Raw genomic sequence first — 25,077 nt, forward strand, 5'->3', positions numbered from 1 at the left:
GTGGATTTAGTGTTTTTATTTTTATGCATGTGTAATGTATCATCCTAATTCTAGTTTTTATCTGATGAAACATCAAAACACATAATTTAGGAATATTACAACTCATTTGGAAACAGGCAAAGGCACTTATTTTTTTTACAAATCTGTATGTATTTACAAAGGAGTGTGGCCCCTGGGTCAAAGGTCACTGCTGCAACACTGTCAAGACTGAATAAATTACAAAATAATAGTATAGGCTTTTGATTCTGCCCACACTAAAACCTAAACATATACTGCAGTGATATAAAAAAGCCACAAATTGCATTTAAAATTTGTGTAAAAATATAAAGCATTTCTTTTATATTCTTTGCACAGTACAGTGAATGTTACCTGCAAACCTTTCACCTCCTAACAAGAGTAATTGTGATTTGACAGTTGATTGAACAAACTATAGTACCATGCAACCCTGTGCTACCTCTCACTCTCTCCTTTAAAGGCTTTGGATGCTGCATTCAGCAATAACTCAGACCTTGAAGGGACTTTGTGGCCTCTCTTTTCTGCTTTTCTTTCTGCAATCATGCAGCAGGAGAAATGCCACACCTCCTGGGTGACTGCAAATGAAGACCAAACGTGGTCGTCTTGTTGCTTAACATGCTAAACAAAAACGTTTTCCACTTCCTAACTTAAACAGAATTTAAATTTTAAAGATTATATTGGTACAACTCATGACCTCAGCTAGAAAAATTCTCTCAGATATTATGATTTAATAATCCAATAATCATAATGTTTGCAGATTAAATTTTTAGCCACTTAAGTCTCCTTCCAAACTGCGAGACAAGGACAAGCTATAAGCAAAGGTTGTATGATTAGTCAATTCATTGAATACAGTACTGTTTACATTCTTAATATTGTAATATTATCAAGTAAAAGTAATAGCACTACTGCTTTCCATCATATTAAGAGGATGGTAGTGAACCTAGCTCCTGCTCTGCTCTGAGATTACAGCGAGGCGTTAACACTGTCATGGCTGGAGGTCTGATTCCCACAAACGCAGTCAAGCTTAATGTGTAGTGTGACAAGCGATAATACAGTAAAGGCACTAGTGGTACTGCAAGATGCTTCTTCACAGTATGATGGAGCAAAATATCAGCTTCAGAAACTTTGGTAAAGACATCAGGCAGATATTAAAGGAGCACTTCACCCCCAAAATGACCATTTGTGTACCCTTTGAAACTTTAGCAAACTGGTTTGATTTCTTCTTGATTTCTGAGGAAAGGCAATGAGCAACTTAACAATGCATGGTCTAAAGTTAGCAAGAATTTAGTAAAACAATACAAGAAAACCACTTAAAAATAAGCACAAAAAAAGGCTAAAAAAAAAAAAAAATAGGCAAGAAAATAACCATTAAAAAGTGCAGAAATTAAAAAATATGTGTATTTATGTTTCTGAATAATTTTAAATATACAATTATGATGATTATAAATATATTTTTCTGGATGTTTTTCCTAGTTTTTGATAATTTTCCAATAATTCTCCCTGTTTTACAACAAATGTTCTTCGACAATTTTCACTAATTTCTTGCAATTTGTGCAAAGCTGGTCATTGCCCCGGCCCCCCCCATGTTTCTAGATTAAATGAAACCAATTTGTACACATTTCAGAGGGTTAAATAGCTTGTGAGAGGCATCTCACCCCGCAGCCCCTATGATTCTTTAAAAAAAAAAAAATCTCCATTTTTGTATTCTTAGTTTACCGTAGATGTATAAGAGAAAGTTCTTTACAAAGTCACCATAATACAGAGTGATTAATTGATATACAAATAGTCATTTGAGGGTTAAGTATTCCTTTCAGAGGCCGACATTTCTAAAGCAATGCCGGCGGATGCTAAAAACATCTATGGACATCTTACAAGCTTTCAATTTGTTTGCAAATATACACAATCATTTAACTCTTTAGAAAACAGACCATATTAGATATATATCATGTATATCATAAGACACTGGTTACTTGTGAAAGGCTTGACAGCAAGTAGCTCTATGTATACAGTACATTTTTTAGCCATAGCAGAAGCCTCTTTGTATGCATTTATCTTGCTTTAATACAGCAATCAGTGTAGCCAAAGTGATATATCAAAACTTCAAATTCTCTCAGCAAACTTGTCACCAGCCCACCACGCTGCAGTGTGTGTGATCTGGTTAAAGAGCAGTGCATTTAAGTGCAGCAGAAGTTCAGCAAGCATGCAGTAAAAAGAGGCTGATCTACAATGGCTGTACGGCCAATTTCTATCTAAATATCATGATGCATCATGACGTAAAAACACTTTATCATTGTTTCTATTATAAATCAAAAAGTTTCCTGATCACCACAAATATGTTTGTAGTTCTTAGTAATATCTTCAGTGATTCGGTGGAAACTGACTCTGCATCAAACTTTGCTAACGGAGGTAAAAAAAAAAAAAGGTTTTCGCTGGAGGTCAGAGCTCCACACGGAGGCCATGCTGCGTCCCTACTAACGCCCCCTTGTGGCCAATAATAATAGAATTCTAGTCATTACATCTAAGCAACAGGTAATGGTTTTTTCACTCTCCTCTTCTTCTCCTCCTTCAGGTCCAGTTTTAATCTGTCTAAGAAAGGGCCAAACTCTGAGCAAGACTGTCCCCTTGATGTCATTTTCTTGTCTTTCTGTACAGAAACACTGCCCATCTCTTTCTGTCTTTCTATGATTCATCCCCTCCCCTAGGGGTTATAAGATACCGGTGACGTTCCTTGCCTCCGCCCAAGCTGGGAACTCAGTCAGGTTGAAGAGGGGAACGCCCCACGTGGTGATGGCCAACATCACCACCGCCACACCAATCAGGTTCACCCCGAAGCCAGCTTTCACCTATAAAAAATTAAAACCAAATGTTAATAAGTTAAAAAATATATATACATCATTGTAAGTATTATTCTGCTTGAAAATAAATAGCAGATTTAAGTTCAGCAAGAGTTAAGAATGAAGAATTTTTATCCCGCTGATTACATAAAACAACTTTGGCACACTGTACTGTTGATCGTTTTGATATTGCAGGTGCAGAGAGCGCATGTGACTATGTGGGTGTGTGGGTCTGTGTGTGTGTGTGTCGTACCATGTCGCTGATCTTCACGTGGCCGTAACTGAAGACGATGGCGTTGGGGGGGTTCCCCACTGGAAGCATGACCCCGAATGACACGCACATGGTGGATGGGATCAAAGTGTGGAGGGGGTTGATTCGCAGCGTCTCTGACTGGATGGAGGAACGTGAGTGAAGAACAACAACGGGGGTAAAGAGACAAAAAGAGAATAAAGGGAGAAGAGTTGGGGGGGGTAAATGGAAAGCGTCGGGGACATGGAGAGATCAGTGGTTACATAAGTGTTAGAAAACTGCTTTCAAAGGCCTGTTTACATTCTCATAACAAGGTGCAAGACGAAATAACGTATTCACACGGAGGAGGCAAAGCCAAAGTAATGTTGTGATTTCAAAATGTCCTTTTAGGAGGACATGTGTGTGAGTTGTCAGAGTAGCAGCAAAAACAGTCCTTTGAAAAGACGAGGAGAGGTAATATGTGTCTTTGAAGGAATAATGAGATATTTTGGGAAATATGCTTGTTCCCTCAGTTTCTGAGAGGTAAATAAAAAAGGTGATACCACTCTTGTATCTGTCCGTTCTACATAAGGCAGCAGCCAGCAGTTGCTTAGCTTAGCTTAACATAAAGACTGGAAACAGTTAGTGTGGCTTTGTCAACACAGATAAAAAATTCCACCTGCCGTAACCTCTAAAGCTCACTTACAAATTAAAATTTGTTTGTTTAAATGATAACCAAAATTTTAAAATGAAGTTGTGGCCTCATAGGGGATTTAAGCCAGTGTGCCGAACTATTTCTTTGATACTCATCATTAGTGTGAGGCTGCCAGGGCAACTGGCAACAATTCCATAAAGTCATTGTCACTTCAGTTTTAGTCAAGCGCCAGCCCTCTGGGGATGGAAAAAGAAGCCAACACAAAAATGCCAAACTCTGCAGTTCCTCTAATGGCCACTTGAGGCTGGCTCCAGGAGTGAGTCAATCCACATACATCACTCCGTTAAAATACTAGACTTTACAGCAGAAATAATCACGTTTGAAGCCTGGTACAAAAAATGGTTTTCTATTCTATAATTCACCCTTTTGAATTTTATCACGGCAAGTTTTGCATAAACAAGGTCATGGTCGCTTTGAGTGACAGGTGGGAGCTGTCCATTGGTGTAACCGTGGTTTAACCCAGATTCACAGAGGATAGTCGTAGCATAAGCCTAGCTAGCTGTTGCTATTTCAGTGAGTTTTCAGTTAATACATTGTCACATTTTGGTTGCCTAAAAGTCTTGTTCAGCATTCTGATGTACTAAAAGACTCAAAGGAGTAAGATGCCCAGTTTTTCAGATAAATACATTTTGTGAAATTGTTTTAAACTCCACAGTTTGCAGACATTGCCAGGTGTTGTTGGACCAGGTATTGAGAGAAAGCATGTGACAGAGTGTGTGTCGTACCAGCGCTGACAGGATGGGCAGGAAGACGGTGAGAGTTGCTGGGTTGGACGCGAACTCTGTGACCGCTGACACCAGCAGGCAGGCCAGCAGGGTGACAGCCCACGGAGGAAGACCACTCATGGGCTCCAGCTGTCTGCCGATCCACACTGACAGGCCTGACACCTGCAAACACACACATAGTCAGACAAAACACACGAGCGTCCTCAAAGGGTTCAGTCAGTCTCTCACTCTTAGACAGCAACCACGTCCACCTGAACCTCTGCCGCTTTGACCTCGAGTTTGTCATTAAAATAAAGGTGATGCACACAGACAGTGACAGTTAAGAGCAAAGTCATTTGAACTGCTCGTGGAAAAGCTCAGCTGAAACACGTGATGGCTTTTAACCCTTAACAGTGCTGCAATACAGCAACAAACACATGCACATTACCTTGCAACCAGCAGCCAGTGCATAGCCTCCCCCCACCAGGATGACGATCTCCCACGGCATCAGTCTCTGGAAGTCCTTCCAGGTGATCATGGGAGCCAGCGGGTCAGACTCTGAATTGTCATTTGATGCTAAAACCCAACAATCAAGTATTAAATAAGCCTCATATCTATGAATCATTTTCATGAATATTTATAGTGTTCTTTTACAAAAATGTTCAATAACACAGTTTTGTAATTGAAATTTTAAAATAAATTGATGCAAAAAGATAACTTATTTTATTGTGTCGTAGTGTCTATGTATGATAGACATTTTTTGTAACATTTTATTTGACATGTAATTTCCAAATGATTTCCCAGAAAAACAGAAGCCAGAAAAAAAAGTAATGTAATGTATGTAATTTGGTATTAATTAGAGGAAAACTAGGAATCCATATAAATACATTTATTATTCATTTATCATTAGAAACTTTAAATGAATTGGAAAAACTACGCTTTTATACATTTTCTACATATAATATCATTTATGTAATTTATTGCTCCTACCTGCCTGTTTGCACTACAGTATCTTGTATATTGTACATTTGTGCGTTTTTTAATGGTTTATCTGTTTGTATGTACCTTTGTTGTGTTTGAGCAAAGCCAAAGACAAATCTATTTTCTGCAGCAGTAAATATTGCTAAAATGTCCATGATATTATTCAGTCTAGGTGTGTACCTTTTTCGTATCTTTAGCATCCTAAAAGACAAATGGCCTGCAGCTGTTTGCATGCCTGAACTACATCTGCGTCTATAATTGGCAGTGGTGTTAAGAGGTTCATGGACTGTCAGACTTTTCCAGTGTTTTTCAAACTTTTGCACAGTCGTGGAAAACACCAGTCTGAAGTCGAACTGTTTTTCTGTTCAAGCAGAGGTTTCTCTGACCTACTGAACCTGCAGCAAACAGGCAATAAATCAGCCTGCACGGGCTTCTAACACAGAGCAGGGTCTGTGGAAACAACAGCTTTTTGGAGCAGGTCAAGGAAACTGTATGATTGTCTTCCTGACAAAAAGAAGTAATGATTACAAGAATAATATGATTGTTGTGGTTGACTTATGAACTGAAGTGGACAAATATCTATTTTTATGCTTTCAGGACATTCTGAATTGTGAAAAAAACATATCCTAATATTCAGTTTTTCCCTTTTAACCCAAACTTGAATACTCTTGCATTTTGTTTATTGAATTAAAACTTTTTTGGAGTGAAGTAGAACCAATGTGATGTCTGGACCATCACTGCATATATATGATTGGTAATACAGTTTGATTTGCAGCAACTTCCCTGACCCCATTTACATGGTCTGATATGTTAAACTCCACCTGTCTGGTTCCCTGAGGAGATAAACCAAACACGTGCATGATCCTGACCTGCGTTCCTGCAGCTGGAGGAGGAGAAGGGTCGCCTCGCAGGTATGAGGAAGAGCAGGAAGCCCAGCAGGACAGACACTGTTGCATCGGTTCTGTAGCCTTTCCTAAAGGGGAAAACATCCAAAGAAATTATATGCAGAAGAAGAGAAAACCTTTTAAACTTATGCAGTTATCATACATTTAAGTGTAAAGTGTTGTTGTGGTGCTGATTCTATGTGCATGCCTTAAAATGCATCTCTCACTGTGTGACAGTGTGTCTGATCACTATCATCTGTCACCAGCTTAGGTATTTTGCAACATTATGGGCACCTACTTTTCAAAAAGAGACGTCCAGCCGGGCACAAAGCCAGGCTCTCTGGTGAACCACAGCAGAGTCATCAGGATGAAGAAAACACCGGTCACAACCTCTGGGTAACTGGACACACACACACACAGAAACCACAAAAGCGTATAAGCAACAATTATATGAGTGATAACACAACTGCACCACAATGTCATGTCTGGGTGTGTGAGCACGATAAACACAAATGCACACAGGCTACTGCCAAAAGTCTGAAGCTGTTTATCAGGACTTTCAAAGCTTTCTATACATCTTTGATTGGTATGTAGAGCTGGACATTTTTGCAGTGTTTAAGAAGAGATTAGCACCATGACCCTGATGTGTAAATCTAGGTTTTATTCATTAATTTCTGTTTCCAAGACCACTTATAAACGGTCTTTCTTTATAGTTTGTTACTGTTGAGTTTTTGTGTTTTAGGCACAGGAACTGACCAATTTCCCATGAATATAGCCTCAAAAATATCCAGTACACGTGTTCAGGAAAGCTAGAACAAAACTAGAAGTACCACCTTGCAGTTGTTTGCTTCTGCAAACCAGTGAAGTTCCACTTACAGTTTACATCTATGTCTGTGAAGACAATCAATTCATTGCTGAGTCCAAGTGGACGTTTGTGCCAAATCTTAAAGATATTTCCTCAAGGTGTTTGTGAGATTTCGCATGTACAAGAATTAGGCGGACGCAAGGTCACAATAACCTTTGACTAACTGTAATCAGTTTATTGTCGTGTCCATTGAACATTTGTGCCAAAGTTGTAGAAATTCCCTCAAGGCGTTCACAAAAACACACATACTCACCTGATGGGTCCCAGTTTGGCGTACTCCTCATGGATCCTCCTCTCTGACAGCATCTCTCTCCTTGTTTTGCGTTTCTTACTCAAAGAACATGTTTCCCTGAAACTGAACACACAAACAACAACAACATCAACCACACAGTGACCTGACACATTTGCTGTTTTTTTTTTTCAACCTGCAGCCACAGGTCATAAAAAGGCGCTGTGGCTCAACTGCAGACAGACAAAGGGATTATCATGAGTCCATAATGATAACATGCATTACTTCTATGCAGCAGGTAAGAAGGGGGCAAGTAGAATATGCACTCCAACATAATCACACAGCAGAGTGCGGCACAATCTGTAAAATACACACCCAAATACACACACACACTTACTTGCAGCCAAGGAAGAGGAAGTGCAGCCACAGCCAGGTGAGGACCAGCATGATGATGGCGATGGGGAAGCTGAAGATGAACCACGTGCCGAAGTTTATCACCTTTGCATCTGGATAACGACTGAAAAGACAAAGAGAGTGACAGAGAGTTCCTTAAGGGTGTCTGCACAATTGTGTGTGTGTGTGTGTGTGTTTGTTTTTCCAATGTTGTCTAGAAATGAGCAGAAAACAAGAGGGCTGATGGGATATGTTGTCTTAATTTAGAGGAACTGTAGCACAAACATTAGCATAGGGGGCACCAATTACCTCAAAAAATGTCTATCATTTAAAAACAGTCCCACTGATTTATATGTTATTGTGTTATAAACTGATGTTTAAATACTACACACCGTATGCTTAAAAGCTGAACCTTGTAATCACTGACAGCACTTGTACAGACAGAAATGGGAGCTTATCTGAGTTAAAAATAGCCATTTGTCCACCATCAACCGCCTACCTTGACCTCTGCTCTCTGGTCAGTTTACTTTGACTGACAGCTGTCGTCATTCCCATTTGCTTATCTGTGCAGCAGCACAGCTGACTCTCCACACTGATAAGAGGTGACTATTACTGCTTTGTGCCTTGACAGTAAAAGCAAGCAGCAACCTCCGGGGTTTAAAGAATGACGCCTATGTGAAGTAGAAATAACTAAAGTTCCTCTAATGGCCTCTTCACATACAGCTCTGTACTTAATACAAGTTAAACATTAATATAACATATTTACCTTAAAGTTATGTAGGTTAGGTTTAGCAGAGTAAACTTGAATGGGTTAGGTTTCGGAAAAGAAAAATGGTGACCTAAAATAATTCAACTTGGTTTAACAAGGGACACAGACACCAGTCTGCTGGGGAAAAGTCCTGTGTTTGTTTGGCCCATCCACCAACTTAACCGTCCTCCTCACACAGAATTTCACTCTTTATGTTACTGTCTTCTTTACTCCCATCAGCTTATTGGTCATGTTATCCCAGCCTTCCTGATTATATGGGTTATATACAAATTCTGGTGTATTACTTTTCTATGGTGTACACATGAACAGTGCATGAGAACAGCCTGAATAGAGCCGTGCCATTCCACACAGCAGAAATGCGTCAAAAGGTCACTGTCTTTTCAGCACACACCATCAAAGTCACAGTCAGTGTGAGGCACTGAAAGAAATGTTTGCACAGATGAGAGTCAAGTACCAACCGACTCAAACAGTCTGTGCAGAGTACCAGTGGTCATCCATCTTCGGTGCACTTTTAGCTCTAACAGAGCACTCCTCAGCCTCCACTGTTATGTCACTCAAAGCTGTACAGCTGATAAAGTGTGTTTGCTCTGACATGCTTCACTGAGCTCTCAGCTGTAGGGACACTAAGCAGGGTAAAGGTGATACTTTAATAAACCTCAGTGATCCACTGCCATCGGTTACTTAGTTTCAGTCGATTCATGCAGGAGCAAGAAAAAAGGCAAACTCTAAAAGTAGCAAAAAATAAATAAACCTGGGGACAGTCACACTGGACATTTCTTATTATAACAAAGCAATACTACAAACCAGTGATGTAGCACTAGTAGCATGAAGTAAAAAATTAGGTAAACTACGCTCCATAAACTACAAAAAGTGATATAGCTATGAAGCTATTATTTTAACATTTCCTGTCATTTATACTATTTTCTGCCAAAGTTTTAAATAATGAGGTAAACATACGTAATTTTTTTTTAATTTACCACAATGATTTCGGATCGGTACTTAGCATCGGTCAATGGGTATAGTGAAGGAGAAAAATACATTTGAACAATGTTTATGTAAATTAATGTTAAGCCTAAAGAAGTGTTGGGACATGAAAAAAAGTCACAACATAAAAGCACATTCGCTGTGCGGGCAACTATGTGATCACTTGACCTTGTTTTACTAGCATGGACTTGTTTCAGAAAAACGACTTGGACTGGCTGACCTGAACACACACACAAACACCAACCATATTTACCAAGGGCCCCTCACCTATGGAAGTTGACCTCGGGCTACTTTTGTACTTAAGATGATCAGTACAGTGCTTTTTCTTTTTTTTTTTAACAAGCAATGTGACTTTATTTGACCTTAATTTGACCCAAAATTTAAACCTAGGGTAAAATTTGGGGAGATTTTCTAATTACTGCTTGGATTGATTGTAATGTCATTTTACTGTTGAACAAACACACACACACACACACACACACAGAATCAAAACCCGCCCTTTGTCCAACAAGCTGCAACATGAAGGAGGCCATTCTGCCAGGCTTAGTGCTGCGGCTGGAGGAAATCGGCTCTGTCAGGACTGAAGGAGCTGATTAGTTTGATCTCAGAGCCCCTGAGACACATTTCAGTCTGACCAGCACTGCAGCCAAGAAATCAATCAAGCTGTAAATATGCTTGAGTTGTGACGATGTCTACTGGAAGTAATACCAGACCAAAACATCTGTCTGATACCAGTTTAAAAAGCTTATTTTATGTTTTTCTGTCTGAGGATAGTGGATGTTTGTCACCCCAGAGGATTTTTAACTGTGCGTGCACGTGTACCTACGTGTTAAACTGCTCGGCAAAGATGAGGTTGGTTGACGTGCCAGTGATGGTGATGAGACCGCCGATGGTTGCAGCGTAGGTGATGCTGAGCGACAAGCATTTGCAGATCATGTGATCCCTCTTGGTAGGATACTGCGAGTCTCTCCTGGCCTTCACTCGCTTCACATTTGGGATTTCAATCGCAACCTGAGAGATGGTGAGGAGAACATGGTAAATGATTGTAACATGCTACTAACATGAACTATCCGTAAAAGTAAGAGTTTCTAATTATTGTTTCCAGCAACCTGACTGGACCACGTCCACTTATCTAACCTCTAATAATAAGTGTGCATGTGTGTGTGTATGTGTGTGTCTCACCTGCGGCAGGTGTCCATTGGTGTGCTTGATGAACTCCTGGTTAGAGACTGGCCTTAGCCCTAAACCATTCGCCTCCCCAGTCTGTACCTGAGAACAAGAGCAAGAGACTTAGAAAAAAAGACTTACTTAGAGTACGTTTATATTGCTCAGTTGTTAATATTTGACCTTTGTCTACTTGGTAAAAAAAGCCTTTACTGGTCTTACCTCCCTTAGTGTTGAGAGCTCCTGTTTCGTGCAGTTGTTGCTAGAGGGAGAGGAGAAAAGAAAATAGAAAGTTAAGACTTCACAATAGATATATACTGTGAGATTAAGGTTACTATTAACCCTCGTTTTAAACTTGAGAAAATTGGTCTGACATCTTTTAAAAGATGGGGAGAAAAAGGCAATGACCACCTAGGCAAGAAATGTCCCACAAATAGCAAGAAATAAGTAAAAGGGGACAAAAATATTACCTTAAAATTAGTTTTAAAAGGGAGGGTAGGATCAATAAAAAATTATCCAAGAATATGGAAAAAAATCAAAAACGATATTTGTAATTAACTTAGATTTAAAATTATGTTACAGAAAAAAAACAAAATATAATAAATAATTACTTTTCAGCACTTTAAGGTAATTTTGGTGTTTGTTTTTCACTTATTTTTTCATTTTTTTTAATCTATTAAGCTGACTTATTTTCAGGGGATTTTTGGACCATGTCTTGTTAAGTTGCTTATTGCCTTCTCCCCATGTTTTGAAAAGAAATCAAACTAATTTGCTCAGATTTTAAAGGGTTAATACTGAAAATCAAATGCAGGACATGCTATTTCTAAAAAGTAGCTGTGCTGCCCTTCTTACATACTGTTAATTACTGGTAGTTGCAGTTGGGAAAAAGAAAATATTAACACTTATATTAACCGCACACCAAGTGCACACAGTATATTCTTGCACAAACACACATGTACACACACGTACACACACACACACACACACACACACACACACAAAAGTACCTGTCGTTGCGATAGAGCAACTCTAGCTGGTTTTTGTCCAGGGTTTCTTCTTTGTCTGAAACAGCTGCAAAAAAAAAAAAACAGGCATCATAAGCATGTACTGGCAAAACTGTTGGTGAAACTAAGCAGTAATCAATGCCGAAGTGCCAAAAACCTTTTTTACATCTCTTATGTTTATTATGTTGGTAACACTGTCTTCTTTGATGCTCATGATGTCAGGAAAATTAATGATTGAATTGTGGAAAATCTTACCAAGCTAAGAGTAGTAGTATGTCCATAATGACAAATAACACATTTACATATTGTGTATGTGATCTAAGCAGCAAACTAATGTTAACTCCAGCAGGTAACCAACAGCCCGTTTTAATACTGCATGGCAACCAGCATTTGTGTGTCAAAATGTGTAGCCACACCCACACGTTTAATTGGGATTAGACTTTTATTTGAAGTTTTATGGTATTTACGCCATCTACAGCAGGCTATGTTCCAAGCATTTTTAATCAACATCTATTTAATGCCAAAGGTTTTGCAAAGAATCTTTTATAGTTCAGTGACCTCCCCCTGTAGTGACAGAGCTAGACGTACCGCTGTCTTCCTCGGGGGCCTCAGCGGTTTCGGAGTCATCGTGGCTGTCGGCCAAGCCAGTGCAGATCAGCTGCTGCAGGACGGCCTCAGCTATGGGCATCACCATGGCTGTGGTGGACGTGTTGCTGAGCCACATGGACAGAAATACTGTGCAGCACATGAAGCCCAGCACCAACCTGGACAAGAGAGAGACATTCACTGATGTGTATCTACGTCTGAGGAGGATTTAGTGTGTATAGCAGCTGTGTGAAGGGGTGTGTGTGTGTGTGTGTGTGTGTGTGTTTGTGTTACTCACATGCCAGGTTTGGCCCCTGCAATCATCACCATGCGCAGAGCGATGCGTTTGTGCAGGTTCCACTTCTCTATAGAGGCTGCCAGGCAGATGACTCCCATCAGCAGCAGGGTGGTGTCTTTACAGTACTCTGCTGCCACCTAAACAAACAAAAAGTAAAAAAAAAAGTCAAAATAAAAGTTTGAAATATTTAACAACTTTTATTTCAATGATTTGGTCGATGGCACAAGATTGAATTTAGGTATATAAACAGCACGTGACTGAGGAGACAAGAAGGAGCAATGGGGCCTTTTGCTTTTCCCTCCTTCACCCATTTCCCCACTTCACCCTCCTTCGTTTGGATCAACACTTACAGTTTGCCATTTGTTCTTTTTAATCTGCTCTACTTCCCACCTGCAGGGTTCACGGCCTCACAGCCTCACAGTGTTGTATAAGCCCTGGTCTCCTCACCTCTCACCTAAAACCTGCTGCACGTCCTCTTACAGGACATTTTTACAAATGGCTCCTTCACAATCACTTTCTCTGTCATTTCCATTTCCATGTAACACGAGAGTGAAATAACACAAGATGCAGGGTAATACTTTTGCCTCCACCCATCCCTTCTTCACAGTTACTCTAAATATGGTTAAATCACCTAAAAGAACAACTTTCAAGATCAATATGAAGTCCGACTGAAAGGCATTTTGGAACATTTGGCCATACCAAAAGCAATTTATATATTTAGGAAGACAGTCTTTGACTTAACTAATATTTTTGTATTAGAAATTTAAAAAGCAAGAATGATTCAAGAATAAATTGTTGCTTGCTACAAATTGGATTAAAGAATTAGTGAAGAAAAGGATTAAAATACTAAAATGCTCACTGATGAGTAATGTAAGCTGTAGAGTTGAGACATAAGTGCCAGGTTTGACAGAAACAAAATAAATGCTGCAGTATTCATGTACAATACACAGACTGTATCCAATACATAGATGTACAGTTAAAGCCTATATTTATATCTGTAGACAACATATAGAATGGTCTATGTAATCTGTCTCCTTACTTATAGTTCTTTATCACAGATACTTATTTAGAAACCTTGTCAATCCGTTGTAATTTAGATTTACAGCAAACAAGCAGTAGTCATATTTTCAGGGTCATTTTCTATAAATAAAAGCATCTTTTCAGTCTTAAAGGAATACTTCTGATACAGAATAATTCTGCGATATTTTGTGTGGCAATATTGTATAGATGCACAGACACCAAGTATCAATTTTTCATGATATTGCAATTACAAATTCAACTTTTGGTAGCCTACTACTATAGAAAACATTGCTTTTTCAGTTCCTCTAGATACTTTTTTCAGCAGTACAAATAATAAAGAAACTTAATGTTATTGGATAAAATAGATGTTGACAAAGTTTCACTTTGGGGACATAATTTTCATTGGAAAAAAGGTAATAAATTGCACAAAGAAATAGCATAATAATAATAAATAATAAATAATAGCATAACAACAACCATTGAAATGACAAAAATATCGTATTATGATTAAAGTATTGTAATAATATTGTATTGTGGGGCTTCTGGTGATTCCCACCTCTATCAAATATGGGCCTAAATTTGTATTGATGCTGCTCCATTCAACAATTTCAATATGTGAACTCTACAATAAATTAAGCAGATTAAGATAAAATTCTTTCTGTGCATTACCAGCATCAGAACCATTAAAAATAATCATAATCATTCAGGTCAATAACTTTAGTTGTAGGTGCGATACATAGTAATGTGCAAAACAGGCATTCCGCCAGTACTCACTGAAGTTATTTGGGAAAATGGGGGTGTTAGGGGGAGACTGGGTGTACAATAATAAACTGAAAATGTTGCATAAAGCTCTCTGCTGGCATATTTACAGAACACCATGACAAGAGGCTTACAGCAGTGTTAACAGGCAGCTTTGTCACTGTTTGTCAATGCGATTTGGTCATATGAGGCGTACAGCTCACTTTTTATGTAATGCCGATAAAAAAGTGAGTTTAATGGAGAGGAAACTTGTGTTACTAATGAAAAAAGAAGAGACACTGTCAGCCGTCATCACCAGTTAAGCATATCAGATCTCACCAGGATGCAGACTTGGCGGTGAGGATGATGGTCGGTAAAGAGTGTGAGTGTCACGTTTGAGTGCATGTACTCAGAGATGAAAGAACATAAAGAGACATCAGTGCAAAGATGATGATAAGTACCAGGTTAATGGGGTTTTCTCCATAAAGTCATGGCTGATAAGGCCTTTCCAGCTGAGTGGTGACGCCTCTGATTTACATTGACATGTAATACAATAAGTGACACTGCGTTGTAAAACTCTCACGGAAACTCATATGCATCCAAGAAACCACATGCAGGTGGATCTGAGTTCTTTAAACGCACTCAGTTCAGAGCACAGAATGGCCTTTCACCCATTTTCTTCCTGATCTGGATTTACTGTACATCCGCATATAAAGCAATCTGATCAGCTGACTCACAACTGGATATCCCAGCATTGCTGGTTCCCTGAATTGCTGTTAAGCCCTACATGGTTTAGGGGGACAAAGGTTGACGCTAATAAAGCCCTCGTTCCCCTTCCATACATTTATTCCTCTCAAACACTAAGATTTAAGTTTTGCTTAAGTTTTTCTTGTGAGATGATGGGACAAAGCAATATATAGGGAATGTTATCAAATGAGCTCTTTTTTGCTCTGCAACATGTTAATATAGTAAAATAAGTGGAACAGTTCTTTAAGTACCCCATGTAAACAAATTTCAAAGTAAGATTATCTCTAGATTAAGGTCAATAGTTTAACATTGGCAATAAAACTATAGGTTAGCAACTTGCAACCTTAATTAAAATACCTAAACAGTTGTCGATACTGCAGCTGAAACTGAAAGTCTTCATTTGTCAGCTTCAGCATTTTTATATTATCATTGTATCATTGAGGTGAAGCCATCAGAATTTTGTCATTACAAGGTAATTTCTAATCACACTGATCTCAGGAAACGGCTATCTATGTTAATGTAGTCACAGTGAAGAGATAATGATACCAGAGGCAGCTTCATTAAGGGATAGCGCAGGGGGTGGTGTGGGGGCCACTCAAATTTTTATCTGGCTGTCGAAAGGTTGATGTGGATGGCAGTGACAAAACCAACAGAATAGTAACAACCAACTCTCTGACTTCGTGTAGCTTTTTTGCCTTTTAGCTCTATTTCCAGCAGCACCAGGAACCCATTATATTTAGCAAAAAAATTAGACACATGTAGCCTATCACTGCAGCTGAATTCCGTTTCTAGCCTTCGCGAGATGTCCCACAAACACTGCCCTCCTCCAGTACAAGACAAACCCACCAACACAACGGTTATTTGGTCCTTGTTACAACCCAGTTAATAAATGTGACCAAATATTACAATTATCTACTTTATGATTAATTATACAGTGATTTACTTTTTAAATGGAGAGATGTAGACCCATACCCTTACCCTAATCATAACCACCTCTTTTTTAACCACCTTATGGCTGGCTAAACACAATAATGTGGCATTTTTTTTCTGGCTTTTGCTTCGGGGCCAAGGAACAAAGATTGTGGACTACCATTATAGGTATGGTGGGCGAGTGTAGCTGGTAGTAGGGTTAGGCAGCTGCTCCAGCCACGGCTATACCTACTCTGATAAGTGAACTCATGCCCTGCAGTTTGGTGCTTGTCACTACCCTATTCATACTACATAGCTTTATGCTCTTCATCTCTTTTGTCCTTATGCAGTAAAATAGGAGTTTGAGACATTATTTCAGCCTCTGAGGTTTGTTTGCACCTAAAAACAGACAGTTAACAATACAAAGACATTCACCTCGCTTGACTTGAGTACTCCAAAAAGTGGGTAGAGGAAGGCGGGTACCAGAGCAGCAGCACCCAGGGGAACAGCCTCAGACACCCAGTAGACTGCCGTCACCATCAGCACGTACGCACAGCATGCCTCCTGTAAATCAGAAAAAAAATGTAGTGTAATGAGTTAATGCTCCATCACCGACCAAATGAAACACAGATCAATAATTTTTTCTTTACACTTATCTTAAAAAGCAGATAGACATGTTTAAGAAGTAGGAGAAGGCTATGACATGGATACAGATAGCTTATCAAAAAGTCTGAAAGCAGGAGAAAAACAGCTAACACTAGCTAAAAAATCTGGCTATCAGCTTCTCTCAAGTTCACAAACTGACACACTATAGCTTATTAATTTATCATACAAAAAGAAACTAAGTGTAAAAATTAAGAGCTGGGATTTAAGTGGGTTTATATGAAAATTTTGTTAACTTAGGATGGAGCCAAGCTACTCGTTTACCTCTGCATTAAGGGTCGACAGATAATCAGCGTTGCCGATTATTGGGGCTGAAATTTGGTATTTTGCAGCTTATTTATACCGGCATTTTATTTTAATGATCACAGATAAAATTAATTTATTAAAAAGTGCAAAGACAGTGTCAGCATTGGAGGAACTTTGTAAAACTCAGTGAGCTACTTTTTAGTTATTTATTTTTTTATTCAAATTTCTACTTGACTAAAAAGGTTTCAGGGAAGTTGCTGAATATGATGTTGAAAGTTTCAGTGTTGATTAAACATTGGATAAAGGCATTTAAACAAAGTTTTGTGTTGGAGTTTTTTGACATAAAGATTTTTGAGTTTCGTTAACTACTAATAACTAGTATTGATATCAGCCCTGAAAAACCAGTTGATCCCTACTCTGCATCCAGTCTTTATGTTATGCTATGCTTTGCTCAGGATCTCCTGGCTGTAGCTTCACATTTTTTGGAAAGATATAAAAGTGGTACCAACAAAGTTTTGGTTAGATAAGCATGTGTTTGTGTTTGAGTGGTTTACACTCACACACACTTTCCTCTCTCACTCACGTGTACACACACACAGACACACACACACACACACACACACACACACACACACACACACACACACACACACACACACACCGAAATGCTCACAAACACACAAACTGATGTTGTATTAATCTGGTTATGGTTATATAATAGACATACCAGCCTCTCAAACTGCTCTGTCGCAACACCAGCGGGCTTAGTGACAGGCTCACAAACCTTAAAAACTAAAGAGGAATCTTGTGACGTTTGTTAAGACCTTGTGAAAATTACCAAGACTTTCATTAACCTTTTACACCACTCAGAGGACAATTTAAACCCCAAATTTAAGGATCTGTCTTTACAGTTGATATTAAAGTTACAGAAAAATATGGTCCATAAGCATACATAGGCTACTTAAAACCATGCAAAAATAACTCATAACCCTTCAACTGTTAGCAAAATAGGGTAAGGAAAGCCAAACAGCAATTTGCCAAGCGAGATATGCCAAATCCAAATTAAATACCAGAGCTAGAAGACCCGTCCACGGGTTCCCGGTCAGCTACAACAGCACCAGAAAGAGTGTTGTGTATAAGACAAGGCCGGTGTTTTGGAGTTCCACCACTGTTGTAGTGTCTGTAAATGGGAACAAGTCCAACATGCTAACACACAACTGACCATCACCCAGATTATCACCAGGACAATACATGTTTGGGTGCTTTTAGTATTTATTTATTTATTTGATATTTAAATATAACTTTGTGGAATCCATTATAACAAATGCTCACTTTTTTGTTAATATGTGTATATTGGTATTTTGAATTTAATGCACAAGTGATGCTTTACAGTTTTATAACCTGTTGTGATCTGTTGCCTTCTGGGAAAGTGGTTGTTCAGATTTAGTTCTATAGAAATACCTCTGGACTCTGGATAAGCGGAAGAAAATGAATGGATGGATGGAAATAATGATTATTTTTTATAATAAAAATAGTTTACAAAATATTACCTCAGACAGAAGCAGGAGGATTGTGTCTGTCTTTGACACTTGCACTACAGTGTATTCAAAAGACAGGAAAACATGTGTATCCTTCCATATTAGGGGTTTTTTTCTGCTGTACTGAACTTGCACTTAATGTAACCTTTGTTGAACATCACTCACTCCTATTTTCAATGCAAAATTTGGATACAGTGTTTAATTTGTTAACCTGCCCCCCCCCCACACACACACAGGCCTACGCACTTCTGCCACATGCTGTGTGAGCTTGTAGTACTTTTACGTAAGAGGAACATTCAGCGTAACATCTTGCCAGCAACAGGTCAGTTAATCTCAAATTAATAAACACGGAGCGGGGAGAATGAGCCACAGGGATCCAGCATGTCCAGACCTGTCGGGACCTCGCAGCCATTAAAACCATGAACTTTACAGAAGTCACTGCCAAGTGTGTCATAGGACCCATTAAAGCTCGCTGCATCTCTGCTGTTTAAATTAACCCTAGCTATAAGTTTAAAATCATTTTGTGTACTTTTTCGTTGGAATTGAACACACACACACACACACACACACACACACACACACACACACACACACACACACACACACACACACAACTTTATCCAGCTGGTGACTTCAAAAAGCTGTGACACACTAGAGATGGTCTGATTCAGCAGTCAGTTATCATTGATTATTGGTCTCTGTTTATCAGAGGATAGTTGCCACACAAGGACCGCAGCATCAATCATATCCTCAAACATCCATCTGTTTTGCAAGTCAAAGGCAAAGTGCTGGGCAAGCACAGAGGCAGAGTCGCTGATACAACCTCTGTGATAACCAGACTTTATACTTAAACATGTCAATGAGCAGAAGTCAATATTCTAATGCAAGAAATCCTGTGTTTGCTTTGGAGTTAGACCTAAAATGTCTGCTTCTTTTAAGAATCTACCTCCAAAACAGAGCAATTTGCTATTTATTTTAATGCAATGTGCCTTATTTCCAGAAAAACAAGTGACACTGAAACATGTCAAAGTATTTTTTTCTCACCCGACCTGGAGGTTCTTCTCGGATTAACTGATGTTTTCAGGGAAACAGTGAATGACAGAGAGGCAGCAGCTGCTGTGACAAGCATGAAAATTCAAGGACTTTTTTAAAAAAATGTAGGCGAAAGTTCACTCGATTTTCTGAGGCTGTAAAAGAATGTGATGCTGGAGTGCCTGAAGTGAAAGGGACAAGGTTTGTGTGTGATTGTGGGTGTCTCAGCAGGCTGCACTAGAGGACGAGGGTTGAGCTCTAATTGGGAACAATTACATCTTTCCTATGGCGCTCCATCTCATACTGACAAAGTCTAAACACATCGACATCAAACTCTGTGGTTGGCAGATATTTGACAGTATTAACTAACCAAACTGTTTGTCTCTGATGGAGATGTGGTTTGGAGGATGTTTGTAACCAGTACACTATACTGTATATCAATGGCCTAAAAACTTCAATCATATAGGAGGGATGGTTCCTCAAATTTGGACAGTTTTACAGCGGACAGGCCAGTTTCTACCCCAACTTGTAACAGAAGCCCATTGATTGCCTCATCAACCCCCCTGTTATCTGTAAATGGAGATGATTGGTTTTTAGAGGAAGAAAAAGCACAGTGATTCAGGAAGTCCTGATAGGCAAATTGAGTCACAGTGGAAACCTGTATTCACTGAACCAATCAGGAAAACGCTAAATTGGCTTTTAAAGTGACAGATAAGACGAACACATGCACACAAACAATCTGTTTAATGCTCATTTGCAGACCGACACATACTAAACCGACATCACAAATAAAAGAGAACACATACAAAGTAAAGATTTTAAAAACTAGAGACCTTATCTGTTCTTGCTGGATTAAGTGGGATGTGAGATCCAGTACCTTCAAGAACTTTAACAAATTAATGAAGTCTATCACAGCAATTTTGCTTTGTTGGTCTGTGCTGTAGGTATGATGTTTTTTGTAAGCCACCAAAGAAGTTAGCATGTCACTGGTTCCCTTTACATAAAGCCTATGGGATGTTTCCATTGGATTTTGGATTATGGCAGAAAACAAATTCTGTGGCAAAAGAAAAAAAAGATTATGATACTTGCAAATTTTGTAAAACATCAAGACCACTTTAATCATTTTTGAAGTGTAAACTCAGTCACCAGAAGTAAAAAGCTAACATTCAGCTATAGATGATTGGTAAGTAATTATATGTTGGTTGTTTTGGTTAGGCTCAGGTAAGGGGAGTGTGACTGGATACAGGTTAGGGTAAGAGTGTCAGGGTAGACCAGTCAGAAGCAGAATAAGGCAGAGTAGGGCAGTTCGTGCCTTTGCTACCTAAGAAATGCAAACTTGTGTCCCCAACAACCTCTTAAGTGTCATTTAGTCACTTGTTAGCGAACGCCTTTTTAAGGCAAGGGTATTTACTGGCATATTTTAGGTTGTAGAACAAAATAATCTCATAAACTTATGTTTATTAAATACCTTATTTCAGGCTTTCAACCAAAAAAACATAAAAAACAACAACATTGACTTCAAGACAAGGGAACCGGAAGTGCTAAATTGCAAAACTGACAGTCTGTTATTTACAGTCCTATTTATATGGGGATGCAAAATGGCACAATCATGACTCTGAGCATGTATGCCACCGGCTTTGAATTTTTGTCCACTCTCCGTCCTCCTCTCTTTGACCTCGCCTGACTGCATCCTACAGATGTTCTGTCCTGTTGCAGCTGGACACAGTACTAGTCCAAACACACACACACATACACACACACTTACTCCAAACCCTCGTCACATTCTTCACACAGTCTGGGGTCACTGGTGTCGTAAGGAAGCCACGTGGGGCCAAAATCCAGCATGGTGGTGGGTGATTATATAACTTAATTGCTTGGATTGTTTCTTTCTTTTTCTTTGTAGTGAAGTTTTTTGTTCTTTGGGGTTTTTTTGGCCTCATCCTGAGCCACCTACTCATGCCAAACATCCACCAGGCCTGACATAACAGCAAGGCTCCTGGGAGACTGAGCTGATTGGCTGATGGACAACTTGTGAGCACATAACAGTTCCTTTGAATATTAACGATGTTACAAGACACACAAATACTTGTGACACAGAAGAACTCATTTATAAACACATAAACAACCTGTCACCAGTCTGTTGCTGTACTGTTACTGTTTGACGTGGTTGTTTAGCAACTACCTTATTTAGCAAGTGTTGGAAATAACATGGGTGAAAGTTAATATTAATAATGTGTTAATGAACATGTGACCGTATGATTTGACTGTCAGCTGCAAACAAACACCTGTTGCAGTTTATCTAAATACTTATCACATCTTGTATGTTATGTGCAACTTTATGGATTCATCGAAAAAAAATATTATGACCATGTGGTTTCTCTGAAAAACAAAGAGCATGCTATAATTGAAAAACTAGTAAGTTTTGAGAAATTTGAGAGCACTGAATTGAAGGTATTTCCAAATGCAACAATATGTAACCCTCTCTCCAAGTGCATCTTTATTTTCTTATCCACATAGAAACCATCATGTGATGGGATTACTCCTGCCGCAATACAGCAATCTGCAACTTAAAGCAAATGTAATGAGTCCTAAAACCCAGAAATCCAATCCAACTCCCTCGTCTCCCTTGTTTTTGAATAGGATAACACAAGCGTAAGAGACTTTTAGGTTTTGTTCTATGACATAAAATACAGCAGTAGATACCCTTGTCGTAAACTTTTAAGCTTTTATCTACCATAAAAGAGACTGTTGCTAACATGTGGCTAAATGAGTCAATAGACTGTCATCAAGCTGATCGCGGCTTTATAGCCTCGTACAGGTGGCGATGCGACCATCGTGTAGTTCGTTAAAGCCTAGCTTTTTATTTCTGGTGACTGCATTTAGGCTTCAAACATCCTGAAAATGGTGTTCAGTTGTGGCGATAATCTTGCTGAGCAAAACACGTGAGTGTAATGAAAGTTTGTTTACCACAGAGCCAATTTTCTGCCATAATCCAAAATCCAATGGAAAAATCCCATAAGCTTTTTTAGGAAGGAATCATGGCGACGTTAGCGTCCAGGTTTGCCCACAGAAAAACATAATTCCTGAGGCACTCTATGTCTGCCAGAGTCAAACGGCCAGTGGCCCCTTCTCTACTTCCTACCCCCCAACTACTGGCGTTCTTGCTCAAACTATGCCCATCTTTAAACTCAGCCTTCACTTTGATCTCAGCTACACACCTGTAGAGTTTCATGACTGCATCTTGCACGGTTGCAAGTTATCCCGTTGACAAAATCTGTCCACAGACTGACAGACAGACATAAACACCTACCACATGTACTCAACACGGCATCTGCGGCAGTTCCTGCATATTGGGTGTCACCAGAACCACATTTGGTCATGATAACACACACGCACAGACTCATGAGGTGAAAACAGAACCAACTGCCAATTACATTTTTAACTACCATCATCTTTGTTCGGGTCAGGAAAAAGAGATAGATCTTGAGAACTGGGTTCAAAAATGTTTCTAAAGAGTAAGATACCGATATCTTTTCTTCAAGTCTTGGAGGATTCGGAAAATACAGCTGCTAGTGTTGTTAAATCACTTTCCGGGTGATTCAAAGTTGGGCTCAGATTTTATATATAATACCGTCAATGGTGTCATTTCTGGGGTTTAAAGGCTGCATTAAATCAAAGTGATGTAATTTTCTGAGCAGACAGAACAGTCTGGCTCCACATGACTGATAAACATTTATCAAAATCTCATTGTGTATATATTTCGTGAAAGTACCAATAGTCAACGCTACAAGTTATTTTTTTATTCAACCTTTATTTAACCAGGAATAGCCCCAATGAGATTCAGAACCTCTTTTCCAAGGGAGTCCTAGCCAAAATAGCAGCACAAAGAATGTCGTCACAATATTGATATTTATTTGGTAAAAAATATCGGGATATTTGGGGTTCTCCATATCACTCAGCCCTTATTTCAACATTCAAAGAGTTTTTTTAAAGATAAATTAGGTAGCGCTGTAAGTACATAAATAGGCAAATTAGACCATAAGCTGTAAGCAAAACACCCTTAAATGTCAAAGCTTGGCTTTTTCACCATGTCTATCAGTTACCTAAGTCTGAAAATATATTTGGAGTCAATCTTTCCTCAGGATATGATATCAGTGTTAGTGCTTTTTGCAGGAAATATATGTTAATCTGGCATGAGAGCTTTTTAAGTGAGGGAGTTTTAGCTCATTCCTAATGTTCCATGTTTTTGGCATTGTGCAGCTCTTATCTCATCGAACATTTCTACACATTGTCCACCATCACGCTTAAATAAATCTTTATCACAATGTTATTTAGTCTTCAAGGCAGTCACATTGGGTCTTTGAATATTTTTTTTCATTTAAAAAAAGGAGAATTCTTGCACAGATTGGATTGACGCAGATTGAGATAATCCTATTATTTCCGATAAAGTTTCACTCGCCTGTCATTTCTTAAGACAAACATGAGCTACAAGGCAGATAAGATCTCTTTTAAATGCCTTTGACAGAAGACAGTTCAGCTGAGCATGAGCCTAATAAGTATCAAGTTGTTCACTCATTCTCTTCTAGCAGCACACTGATCTCCATCTCATCAACATATCGCGACATCTCCCCTCCACACACACAGCTCAGCTGATGATTGGGACAGCTCGGGACAAGCATTCATCAAGACAGTGTGCCTTTTGATTGATTCTCTCTGTCTCTCTCACCCACACACAAACATGCACACACACCAAAATCCATCAGCAGCAAGGAAGAGGAATAACAGATCAACTGGATGTTTGTTTACTGATGTATCGGATGTTTTCTAGGTATTTATGGGATTTCTTAATATATAATGACTAACTAAACTAAATGTTTTTGTGTTGAAACAAAAAACAATATGGCTATAGGCAGCGTGGGTGGTACTTTAATATATGCTGTCATTTTTGCTATTGTTGTAGTACCAATGGTACATTACAAACCTATAATATTTGTATTAAAATTTATGACACTTGTCAATTTCTAGTATTTTTGTCTCAAACTATATCTTTGCATTTTTTCTTTAAGGTCATTTGTTGTTCTCGATGTGGCCATTTTACTAACTGAGTCACGCTTACATGTATTAAATTCCAAATATAATAGCCTTGAATTTACTTCACAAAGGCAAATTGAATTAGTGAAATTAGTTCAGTTTGTTATATTTTATCAGTGATAAAATTAAGTTCCACAATAAAATTCCACTAACTAGGCTCTTATTTCGAAAATCATAACTTAACACCGGTGAAATGTCTTGTTTGTTTTCCTGTGCTTAAAAAAATAAAATCATGTTGTCTTTTTGTTTGTACTCACGCTGGTGGGGTGGATGAGCGGTAGGGGAAGCAGGGACAGCGGGATGAACACGACGACGATCAGTTTCCGCGCCTTCCACAGCTTCCTGAACACATCCATCCTGGCTGCGGCCTCTAGCCTCATGGGTGACCCGGGGCTCTGGGTCGGACCGGCCACAACTCAGCAGAACCGGATGTGAAAGTC

The 25,077-nt window shown here is 39.0% G+C and overlaps 1 protein-coding gene across 1 annotated transcript; it reads right to left on the reverse strand.

Annotated features, from left to right (window-relative positions):
• Position 1: 1 nt before the first annotated feature.
• On the reverse strand, positions 2 to 25,027 carry slc13a4 (solute carrier family 13 member 4). The gene is made up of 16 exons (XM_042511223.2): positions 24,895 to 25,027; positions 16,503 to 16,631; positions 12,654 to 12,790; positions 12,359 to 12,534; positions 11,774 to 11,837; positions 10,989 to 11,028; positions 10,785 to 10,871; positions 10,429 to 10,613; positions 7,854 to 7,973; positions 7,481 to 7,582; positions 6,661 to 6,762; positions 6,348 to 6,451; positions 4,946 to 5,073; positions 4,519 to 4,680; positions 3,103 to 3,240; positions 2 to 2,858 (listed from the first exon to the last, which is right to left on the reverse strand). The coding sequence occupies exons 1-16, from the start codon at positions 25,015 to 25,017 to the stop codon at positions 2,721 to 2,723; spliced, it is 1,935 nt and encodes a 644-aa protein (XP_042367157.2). The 5' UTR covers positions 25,018 to 25,027; the 3' UTR covers positions 2 to 2,720.
• Between the last annotated feature and the right edge of the window lie 50 nt (positions 25,028 to 25,077).

This window comes from Plectropomus leopardus, chromosome 22 (genome assembly GCF_026936395.1).
Source record: "Plectropomus leopardus strain MGB_pleo_1.0 chromosome 22, ASM2693639v1, whole genome shotgun sequence".
Taxonomy (NCBI): domain Eukaryota; kingdom Metazoa; phylum Chordata; class Actinopteri; order Perciformes; family Serranidae; genus Plectropomus; species Plectropomus leopardus.